Raw genomic sequence first — 11,870 nt, 5'->3', positions numbered from 1 at the left:
TTGTGTAAACATACTGTAAACATTGTGTCAACTTATTTCGCAAGTATGGAGAACAGCGATAGATGGACGGACGCTGAAGTGCAGGCACTTGTAGCAAATGTAGCACTGCCAGTTGTCGTCGGAGATTCTTAGTCCTCCTTTCCGTTCTTTCAATCGCTTTACGTATACGTCGACATTCCATGTCCATTATTGTGAAACCCGCGAGACACAACAAAAACACAGCTCCGATCACAGCGTCCTCCATCCTCCTGTTGTTAATGTTGTTTTTCTTTGTTTTCGTTGTTGAACGCCGCGCACAAATAACGTCGCTGTCGACCGGCTTACGTCACTTCTTAGTACACACTGTCGGTGCGAATGCAACCCTTTAAATAGTACTGGGAAATAGTTCGCGCAAAATCGTCCCAGTACTTTAGTACTGTACATTTAGTTCTGGAACTAAAGCGGTGCGAAAGGCCCTTATCTATCTATCTATCTATCTATCTATCTATCTATCTGTCTGTCTGTCTGTCTGTCTGTCTGCCTGCCTAATTTTTCCACTATTATTATTATTCATATTAATGCATATATAAATATGTACGTTAATAAGTATGTTAAAACTAATAAATAAGTACACATTTAAATAAACTTTTAAATTGTAATATTGTATTATTTAAAATTATTGTTACATTTTTTTGTTGTAAAAATATTGTTATTTATTATTATTATTATTACTACTAAATATTTGTTTAAATATACAAATATTAATTTGTATATAGATACATATTTGCATATAGATAATAATAACAAAGATAATAACAATCATGTTAATAGCAATAACATTTATATAAAATAAATACATCTTAATTTAAATATTGTTTTCAGTAGTAGTAGTAATAATAATAATAGTTTAAATAAATATATAAATATTCATTGAGATAAATATTAATTGTGCTAATTATTTCAATAATAATAATAATAATAGTAGTAAAAACAACAACAATAATAATAATGGTTTACATAAATATAGAAATATTAATTTAGATAAATATCTACTAATTATTTCAATAATAATAATAATAATAATATGATTAACAATAGGGCTGGGCGATATGGGCAAAAATTCATATCTCTGTATTTTTTGGCCGATTTGCGATATACGGTATATATCTCGGTATTTTCATTTTTGAAAATGTGCAAAAGCACAGAGTTGTGTTAGGCTATTTTAATTACCCCATTACTGTCACTTTACACTCAGTGCTATCATAAAAACAGACTTACTTGTAGGTTTACAATTCTACATGTCGTATTTATTGTCCAACTACAAATATTTCAGCGAAATGCATATTTTAGTCAGAATTATTGCGCTCCTATTTAATTGCGCTCTGTCTGTTTGGCACGCATGCGCGCGGCGGCGCTCGTTCACTGAATTTTAGCGGAGAATCCCAAAGCAGAAGGCTGATGCACTTCTGACAGAAAAATTGAAATATTTCCATGGCTTTCTAACATTTACAGATGGAGAATATACCTGTGAAATGTAAGTTATGCATTCAGGAAGACAGCACATCTCAAACACATTAAACAGCGCGAGTGGCCTAGTGTCTCTGTCAGCGGTACACGCAGCCTTTCTGACAGAGCATCTGATGGGCCGAGCCGCTTAATCTAATATGCCAAACGAAACTATAAACTGTCTTACCAGTTTTTAAAGGCCTTAATATGAAGCTTGTCACATGTTTAGAACAAACTGGATTATGCACTTTCTCCGCAGCAGCTCAGTCTGTGTCCTCCGGTATATTTTCAGATGCGCTGGTATCAAACTACTGTATATCCATATAAACGGTATTGCCTCATATCAAATCGCTTATAAAGAAAATATCAGTATATCGTACAAACTCGATATACCGCCCAGCCCTAATTAACAATAACAATATTGCATGTTAAAATAAATAAATAAAGAATATTTGTTTAAATAAATATGTATTATAAATATTAGTTTTAATAATAATAATACATTTAGCAGTTTACAATTTTTTTGAATGTGAATGCCATAATGGGTTCTATGTGAACAACTTGTCACTTGTTTTGTACTCTCCGCTCTCATCAGGTGTAGTTTGTGTTGCCTGTTGTAGCAGGTGGGCTGCACTGATTGTGGACTTGGAAAAACATAAAGGTGGTACATCAAGCTTGAATTGTTCTGATTGTAGAAAAATTCCTTTAAGCATGATCATTTATTTATTTATTTATTACTAAACAAATTAATAAATTAAATATTAAATAAACAATAATATTCATTTAATTAATTAACATTATTTTAAGAATTATCATTTTAAATGTCAGAGTAATATATCAAAAATAACAGACCAAATTTGAGTGCATGGATAAGTGCAGTCAGCAGGCCACAGACCAGCGCTTCTTAATTTCCTCCTCTCTCTTCTTCATCTCCACCCCTGAGTATAGATGGAGCTCCCCTGCTTCTCTACCTTTGCTTCTACCTTTTCAGTGTCTACAAAAGAGGTGTAAGGAGATGGCCCTTAGACCGAGCCCTGTATTGACACAGCAGAGACTCGCCGGTGACCCTCTCCGCATTGTAAAATAAATCATCGCCGCATTCTTGCTTAACAGGCTTTTTTAGTACGTCGGAATCTATTTTCCAACCCCCGGCTCTCCTTGACCCAGAGGTCTTCACAATTTGTGAGCAGCTCGTGTCTGCTTTACACTTTTTTTCAAAAGGGGGTTTTGTTAAATATCAAATGTAATAATCGTAGTTTTTCTTTTTTTCGCGAATCCACCTTGTTCCTTTTGTGTCGTCAAATGTGACAAGAAACAACAGCTGATTAAGTTTCACCGTCTGACACCACAAATTCTCGTTTAATAGAATAATTGAGGAGAATGATCAAAGTGTTAGTATACAAAGTAAAAAAAAGTCACACATCTGTACAGTTGATTATCTCAAAGGAAACGTGTGAGTGAGAATATGTAAAACCAGCCATTTGAGAGAGAGAGAGATCAGATTCACATAGCATGCCATTTAGTCCCAATGTGCACCAGCCATTAGTTAAGACATGGGAATATTTTGCAGTCAAATACTTTAGATACCATATAAATCTGTTTGTTTGCTTTATCTGATGCGAAATTATGTATAGTTACTTGTTGAACATGAGAATACTTGTAATAGTGAAATATTAATAATGCCTATATTGTGATCTCTTGCTTCGAGTAGCAGATAATTGCAATTCACTTGATGATAATTTCCCTTTTTAATTTTTTCTTTTATATACAGTAGATCATTTCACCCCAAGAACATATTAAAACTGAGCATAAAAAAATCGTTATATAATTTAGTCTGTTTTTACTTAATAATGGTCATCCTTGTTTTTATGACCTTTTTTTTCCTTTGGCAAATGTGTCCATTTGCATTGCTTTCATATGGAAATAGTATCTAATGTATTTTTATATTGAACATTAGGGCTACATCACTTTAAAACCTTGAGAGGAAAACAGCTAAACTGCTTTTAAGAGCAGCAACTTTAAACCAGTTCCTTTCGATGCTGGAAATGCTCTTTTTCTAGTAGCTTTCTGTGATTTTTACCTGGAATAAATTGATTTGATTTTCCAGTTCCATTCATTAAAGGTACAGTGCACTCAAAGTGTGGGAGAGGGAGAAAAGAGTGTCTGTTTGCAAATCTGACGCATTACTGTTGACTCCGAGCTGTCAGAGCTTTTCTATTCTCTTCATTAACTCTGTCGTCATGCTGATGGTGTTTGTTCAGAACATGCTAGTGTGTGTATATCTGCATGGCAGCAATAATTTATGACAACAGCAGAGCCTAATGAAGTCATAAGAGCTAATGCATATTCACCAGTGAAGGGCTGGAGCTTGTGCTGGGAAATGCAGGCGGGTTTTTTTGTGTTCACTCACAGCCAAGCTGGAAAATAATAACTAGCAGGCCAGGAAACAACTGGATTGGACTGTATGATGTGGGGAATACTGACATACAGAAAATATAGATATAAACACACACACACACACAATTATTTATAGTTGCAAAAAAAAAGTGTAATATAGTGTAATGTATATTTTACATGTAACATTTTATATAATTTTTGTTAAAATAAATGTAAATATGAATATATAATATTTGAATAATGTAATAGTTATATTTATAATGTAGAAAGTTTTGGTATATTGTTATTACTGTAAAAAATGCATAAAGTGTATAAAGTGCATAAAAAGTGTATGAATAATGTTTATATAACTTTATTCATACATTTAGCATATTGCATGTTAATGTAATAAATTTGCAATGTTTCTTTTAGAAAACTTCTCAGAATTTAAATATATATATATTTATTTATTGCATTTTTTTAAATAACAAATTAATATGATTTTTAGCAGTGAATTTTTCTTTTATATATTTTTTGTCATTAAAAAATGACATTTCAGGCTTAGTAAATTGGCATTGCTGTGACATAAACTTACTGCTAGAAATAAAGGCTTTAAATTTGATGCATATTTACGAGTTATCGGCTCACGCCACTAAAATAAAACAGCATGAGTTTATAGTACTGTGTATGTCATTCAACATGTATCACCCAACATCCCCGTTTTCTCACACAGTCTAAATGTAATTTGTTCTGCAAGGGTGGTCGTTTCCTTTATCGCTTTATTCCCGCAGCCCCCTGTATGGTGTGACGGATGAGAGGTTAAGACGCTCTCCTTACTTTGCCGACTCTACATGTCACTTTCAGGACCCATTACGTGTGACAAACTGGAACATTTTGCTTGCCGGCACTCATTGACTTTTATGCAATGCCGGCTGTTTGCTTTCTCTATTCCCAGTCCGGATTGAATTTCACCTTCCTGGGGCCAAGACTCATGCGAGCACAAAGTGTTTTGTATGAAGTGTTTAGTACCGAGTCATTGACATTTTAACCATGCACCCCCGCCTTGTTATCCACAGGTTCGAAACACATTCAACAGAATCAAAGAAAGAAGAAAAGCCTTAAATTTCTCCGTAAGTTCTTGCATGTTTGCATGTTTTCTCAACTACTGGAGGACTCTACTCTTTATATCGTGCAAATTTCATAACGCAGTGCATGTTTTGCCCTTGGTCCCATTTCACACACCCACTCAGGCCACCTCAATCCAGCCAATGTCAAGCAGCAGCCCTGGGTTACATGTTTCTAATCCTGTGGAAGCTCGTCCCTTCACATTAAACTGTCAGGCCAGTATTTATACGCGAGGCTGCTGTTGACGGAGATCACTTAGCTTCACCAAAGCGGTTTAAAAGTAGTTAATAGACACCCCCCCTTCAGCGAAGCACCTCACCTCCAGCGGTTCCTCTATGAATGGCCACATTAACTCTCCTCCGGGCTTGTCACGATTTATGGCCTACGGCAGTTTGTCCCGCTCGGCCTTTGCCGCGCCACCAGGTCATTGAGAATGGAATGAGACAATTTCTAAAGGTGGATTGATTTTAGAATATGGCCCCCTCCCTCTTCCCTTTGACCCCCCTGACAGGCCCGACACTGTTAAGACTGAGACTTGTAAAAAACGACTGCGGCCCCAAACGTCTGTCTGCTTGTCTGTTGGTTTGTCTGTCTGTTTGCTTGTCTGCTGTTCTGTCTGTTTTCCGTTCTGTCTGCTTGTCTGTTGTTTTGTCTGTCTGTATGCTTGTCTGCTGTTCTGTCTGTTTTCCGTTCTGTCTGTCTGTTTGTCTGTTGTTTTGTCTGTCTGTCTGCTTGTCTGTTGGTCTGTCTGTTTGCCGCCACATTAACTCTCCTCCGGGCTTGTCACGATTTATGGCCTACGGCAGTTTGTCCCGCTCGGCCTTTGCCGCGCCACCAGGTCATTGAGAATGGAATGAGACAATTTCTAAAGGTGGATTGATTTTAGAATATGGCCCCCTCCCTCTTCCCTTTGACCCCCCTGACAGGCCCGACACTGTTAAGACTGAGACTTGTAAAAAACGACTGCGGCCCCAAACGCGAGTGCCAGGTAGCAGCTGATAAATCGTGGCGGGTCGTATTAGCAGTGGGACCCTTGAGCGCTCTCTGGGCAATTTTCGAAGTCCACGCGATGAGATTCGCTGGCCGCGTGTGGCGGATGGTTTTTTAGCTAATGCCATTTTGCGCCATAAATCTAGAGGTGATATACTGTATCTCGCCGAATAGCTTCGGTGCTGGACGGGGTCCAGAATGGGATAGGAAAATGTACTCTTCTTTATTGGATGAGAGCAGTGGTCAGGGAATGTACTGACTTCCAATATAGTATTGATAACGTACAGGACGTGCTGTAGATGGATGGGTTTTTGCCTGAGGGGAACCCTTACGATTTTCTAACTCATCGTAGAGTAAACTGATGTTTATTTTTGTAACTGTCTACCCATCTGAGACCACCATAGAAACCACTTAGAATGCTCTAGCAGCCGCCCATAGAGCACCTTACACTGGCCTAGTAACAGCCTAGTAACCACTCTGAGCACTCTAGCAACACTGTGACCAGGCAACCACCTACTGTATGTTGTTCTGTCTGTTTGCCATTCTGTCTGTCTGTTGTTCTGTCTTGTTCTGTCAGTTTGTCATTCTGTTTGTCAGTTTGCTTGTCTGTTGTTTTGTCTGCTTGTCTGTTGGTCTGTATGTTGTTTTGTCTGTCAGTCTGCTTGTCTGGCTGGCTGCTGTTCTGTCTGTTTGCCATTCTGTCTGCTTGCTTGTCTGTCTGTCTGCTTGTCTGTCTGTTGGTCTGTCTGTTTGCCGTTCTGTCTGTCTGCTTGTCTGTTGTTTTGTCCCTCTGTCTGCTTGTCTGTTGGTCTGTCTGTTGTTTTGTCTGTCTGCTGTTCTGTCTGTTTTCCGTTCTGTCTGTCTGCTGTTCTGTCTGTTTTCCGTTCTGTCTGTCTGCTTGTCTGTTTTGTCTGTCTGTCTGCTTGTCTGTTGGTCTGTCTGTTTGCCGTTCTGTCTGTCTGCTTGTCTGTTGTTTTGTCTGTCTGTATGCTTGTCTGCTGTTCTGTCTGTTTTCCGTTCTGTCTGTCTGTTTGTCTGTTGTTTTGTCTGTCTGTCTGCTTGTCTGTTGGTCTGTCTGTTTGCCGTTCTGTCTGTCTGCTTGTCTGTTGTTTTGACTGTCTGTCTGCTTGTCTGTTGTTTTGTCTGTCTGTCTACTTGTCTGTTGCTCTGTCTTTGCCATTCTGTCTGCCTATCTTAATTAATCTATCTCAGTTAATCTGTCTATCTTTCTGTCTGTCTGTCTTTCTGCCTATGTATCTATCAATGAGTCTGTCTCAACAAATTTAGTATTTTTTTCTCTCTGAATTCATATTTTTGAAGCTAGTGGTAAGGATATTACACTTTAGTTTTAAATCAGGCATGTAATTATCTGTATCTATTTTCTCTAGACTGTTATTCAGTGAATTTAAATGATGATGCATTGAGTCAAGTAATTATACAGATGATTTCTCAAGGATTTTTTACTACTCCAGTCTCCATGAATGTAGTTACTGTAAATGGCAGATAATGAATATACAGCATGATATTAAAGTCCCATTTGCTGAACATATGTAGCGGCTTATTAAACATCTCTCTCCTTCTCTCTATAGTTTCCGTTCTTGCCGTTCTTGTTTATTCATGAGCCAGACCAGTGCTGCCAGGGCACTTCATACTAACTGTCGGCTGACCCGTGTGACCTCACACTTGTACATACTGTGGCAGATTGCTTGAGAAAAATAAAGCTGTCAGTTGCACCGGCCAAATGAAAAATGAACGTGTTGCGATACTAGCAGTGTCTAGATCACTGACAGCCTTGAAATATAGATATAAATTGGAAGCAGATTAATTTTTTTAATCCTAATTCAAGTTTTGACAAGATATGACTAAAAAGAGAGAGATGTATACTACATATATGTGAATTTCCTGTTGTAAAATGTGCACTCTTATGATTTTAAATGTTGATATAGTGCTAGGTTATGCATTTACTTCTTTCTGAAAAGAAATAAACGTCTTCAGACGCCATCTTAACCAGGGCTGCATGTTAAAGCCTATTATATGTTATTCTGTGATACGAAGGGTAAGGTTGTGGGTTTTTATGTCAGATCTAGTTTACATTCCTGTGAGACTTCTGTGGATTTTTATTTTGTGGTACCTCCATACATGACTGTGTACTTTTTGGTCATGTATCATGTAATGCATAACTACTTGGGTCTCAAATATGACATTTGATATTTAACATTAGTTTTTGTTGTTTTTCCTCCATATTTCTTCATATCCATACCAAATCTAATGCACAAAAATATCTATTTGACAGTATATATTATATATTAAATAGAAAAATGCAAAACAGAAATATTTTCACTAATGATCTCAGACTGTACCCCACACTATATTGATAGTAGAATGCATTGTCCTTTTTTGTCAGAACTGTGCCAGTTCCAGGCCCTCCAGTTCAGTGGGCAGTTCTCGGCCGGGCAGCTCTCCAGTACCAGGTGTTTTGGACGGGCAAACAGTCACCTACTCCAGCAGCTCATCGACCCACAGCGACAACATCTCCCAGAGTTACAACAAAACAAGTGAGTCGTTGGCTTATTTATTGATCAACCCCAAAAAACCGAAGCATGCTTATAAAGGTTGATTGGCCAGCTCAGATGATGTACTTGTATATTTGGGTTTGTGCATATACGTGTGTGTATTTTCAAATGCCAATGTGTTTATATAAAGCAGAGCTTTAAAAATCTGTGCTAAATTATGCCGAGAGCAAAAGTAGTGATTGGCAAAGAGGGTGAACTCTAAGATGACAGGCCTGTTCTGGGGTTGTAACGTTCTCCAGACACAGAAAAACGATGGATCCAATCGCCTTCTCTGACCCCGGCATTTCAAGACTTAATCGTAGTAATCTCAAAGGGAGTTCACACAAGTGAGAGATTTCGCGAAGACAGAAGGTAGCGAATGAAGGAAGTTATTTTGTGAAAAATATGTAAAATCATATTATTATTACACAGCTGGCCAACCTATAATGTATAGGCATTCTGTATTTAATTTAATAATTAAAATAAAAGTATTTAAATTTAATTAAATTAATAAAGTATTAAATGTACTACATATCGACTTTATTATATTGATACTCCATATTTAATTAAATAATAAATAAAATAAAAGTAATTAAAGGTTAATTTATAGGTTAATTTATACTCTGTATTTACAATATTGATACTCAAAATAAAATAAATTAAATTAATACTTTCATTAATTTAATGAAATGAATACTCCATATTTACTTTATTGTATTGATACTCCATATTTAGTTAACTAATTAAAATAGTTATTGAAATTAATACTTCATTTATACTCCCAATTTACTTTAGTATATTGGTACTCCATATTTATATTGGTATTATATATTATAAGCATTATTATTTTTTATTATTTTTTTAAAGTAAATTTACATTCCATATTTACTTTGATACTCCATATTTTCTCCATTGATTAAATTATTAAAATTAATTTAAAATCATATTAAAATAAAAAGTGTACTTAAAAATTATTAATTTAATTTTGACACTATCATGTGTCCTTTTTTCCTAGCTTAGCTTTTCTCGGTCAAAAACCGTATGAAACATGACATGGCCAATCAAAGAGCAGAATCAGACACATGCACTAATTCATTTTGATTGGCAGCTGGTATTATCCAGCCCATTACTCAAGGTGAATTTGCTCTGAGAGGAATGAAATGGCAGTTTTAGCGGGCGTCGCACGTGCAGACCATATGCATATGCAGAAGGGGCCGTCCCGTGCATATAAGTGATGCAACTAATCATCTTGACGAGACTCGCCCGGACTCTCACCGTAATCGGTTGTGATGCGGGCCATGATTGAATATTTGTTTTTAATGCGGAGCAATTTTTTAAACCAGTCAGCCAGCCACACGACTAAGTGCTATGAAGAAACGTATGTATATTGTAACCAAAAGGAAGAGCGCCTCTCATACGCATATGAGCCCAACTGTTAAAGGCCTTGTGTCGTAACAAATAGGGCCGAGCCCACAATAAATGCTGCTGTATGTCCTGATTGTATATAACTGATTGTTGTGTCTCTTCAATTCAAGGTCAAGTAATTCTCGAGTGTGAGAAAAAGCGTTTACATTCACTTTTGATCAGTTCGTGTCTTTTCATCCTTTGAGGCAATGGTTTCAATCCGCCAATTACGAAAACAAGAACATGCTATAAGCAAAAGAAAAGCAGGAAAGGACAAGTGCTTATGGAAAAGAATGGAGTTTTGACTAAATTTAAATTCTGAAGTCGTTTTCCTCTTTCACTACTTCATCTCTTTCATTATGTTACGGTGTATCGTTAGTACATTCACCCATAAAGCTGAAGGTCAAGGGGAACAGTACTATTTTGTATGCTTTCTTTCTTCCTTTTTCTCTTCTTTTCCGTCTTTTGAATAGGCGACCTGAAAGGAGATACAAGTCAATCAAAAGGCTGCACTTCTCAAGGGTCAACTTGAAAAGGTTGATAAAAGCAGAAAGTTCATTTCCACACTCTGTCTACTTCTAAAACATTCTATAAGACATGCTGAAGGAAGTTGGGAGGCATAAAGTGACAAAATTTTAGGTCAGGTAGTAGACAAATAGGATAAGTGTTGGGTGATTCATTGTCACTTTTGAATGAATCAGATGAAGCGATTAAAAAGATAATGTTACCATATTTAGATGATTTTATTCTTAAAATGAAGCATTATTTTTCATTAAAATGTGCTGTTCTTATAAATGTTCGCTGATATGAATGTTTTGCAGAACTCAAAATGCTCGTAAATTTGATTTTACTGTTACTACATAAATATATAATAATTAGTGCTGTCAATCGATTAAAAAATAACTAATTAATCAAAAAAAAAATTTAAATTAATCGCGAATAATCCCATCTAATATTATAGTTTTTTAAAATACTTTTACATTGCAATTTCACATTCAATTTTCAAATTCTTGTAGAAACAACATAAAGACAGTTTATTTTTAATATTTGTGTAATGGCATCTTTTTTTTTTATGACTGAAGGCCAGTATCACAGGCTACAGCGCACGCTGGAGCATTTCCACGCTCGTTTGTCTTGCGCCTGGCGCTGAGGTGAAGTTGGAGCACGCGTTTGAAATGTCTCAGGTTAGGTGTGGTCATAAAGATGTTCTGCGTTTAAATAAACGACGGTTCTTGTCAAAAAAATGAGACAGAAACAGCAGTTGTGAGTGGGTTGGCCAACCCTAGCCCCTCCCCTGCGTTAATTGTGTTAAATATTTTTAACGCGTTAAACTGAAAAAATTAATCGCCTGCGTTAACGTGCTAATTTTGACAGCACTAATAATAATATATGTAAATGAACATATTTGAAAAAACTAAAATAGATACAATTATATAAATATATATATATATATATATATATATATTGATGTATATAATATATAAATTACAATTTAAGAAAAAAAAAACATTTTTAACTATTCTTAGTGTGTGTGCGCACCAAAAGCAAATTTAATTACTTGTGCGAGTAGATTACATACAAAGTTAATGCATAGACACGCATAGACGCAAATTCGGGTGACAAATTGGGTGATGCATTTGCCACGGACACGCGATATATGCCTCAATCGCATCTTCTGCACAAGTTGAAAAATTTCAACTCGAGCCGAAAATTTGCATGACACGTTGTCACACAAGCCAATCACCGAAGAGTTTATTGACACGTCTTGTTTGGCATGTCCAAATGAACATATTTGAAAAAACTAAAATAGATACAATTATATAAAACATTTAATAAAATAAAACATCTAATAAAGGCTTGCTGTTATAACAGTGTTTTGCAGAAATCAAAATATTCAGCAATTTTAATTATTTTAATTATTATTTTGGTATGCATTTT

General features: G+C 36.1%; 1 protein-coding gene across 1 annotated transcript in view; it reads left to right on the top strand.

The window, feature by feature from the left end:
• LOC107679833 (adhesion G-protein coupled receptor D2-like) overlaps positions 1 to 11,870 on the top strand; it is a 98,340-nt gene that overhangs the window by 45,789 nt on the left and 40,681 nt on the right. Inside the window, exon 7 of the mRNA XM_016475522.1 lies at positions 8,381 to 8,531. Coding sequence (XP_016331008.1) covers positions 8,381 to 8,531 — 151 coding nt within the window. The remainder of the gene's footprint in view (positions 1 to 8,380; positions 8,532 to 11,870) is intronic.

This window comes from Sinocyclocheilus anshuiensis, unplaced genomic scaffold (assembly GCF_001515605.1).
Source record: "Sinocyclocheilus anshuiensis isolate Anshui unplaced genomic scaffold, SAMN03320099.WGS_v1.1 scaffold756, whole genome shotgun sequence".
Classification (NCBI taxonomy): domain Eukaryota; kingdom Metazoa; phylum Chordata; class Actinopteri; order Cypriniformes; family Cyprinidae; genus Sinocyclocheilus; species Sinocyclocheilus anshuiensis.
Note: the sequence above shows the minus strand (reverse complement) of the source record. Positions and strands in the feature narration are given on the sequence as shown.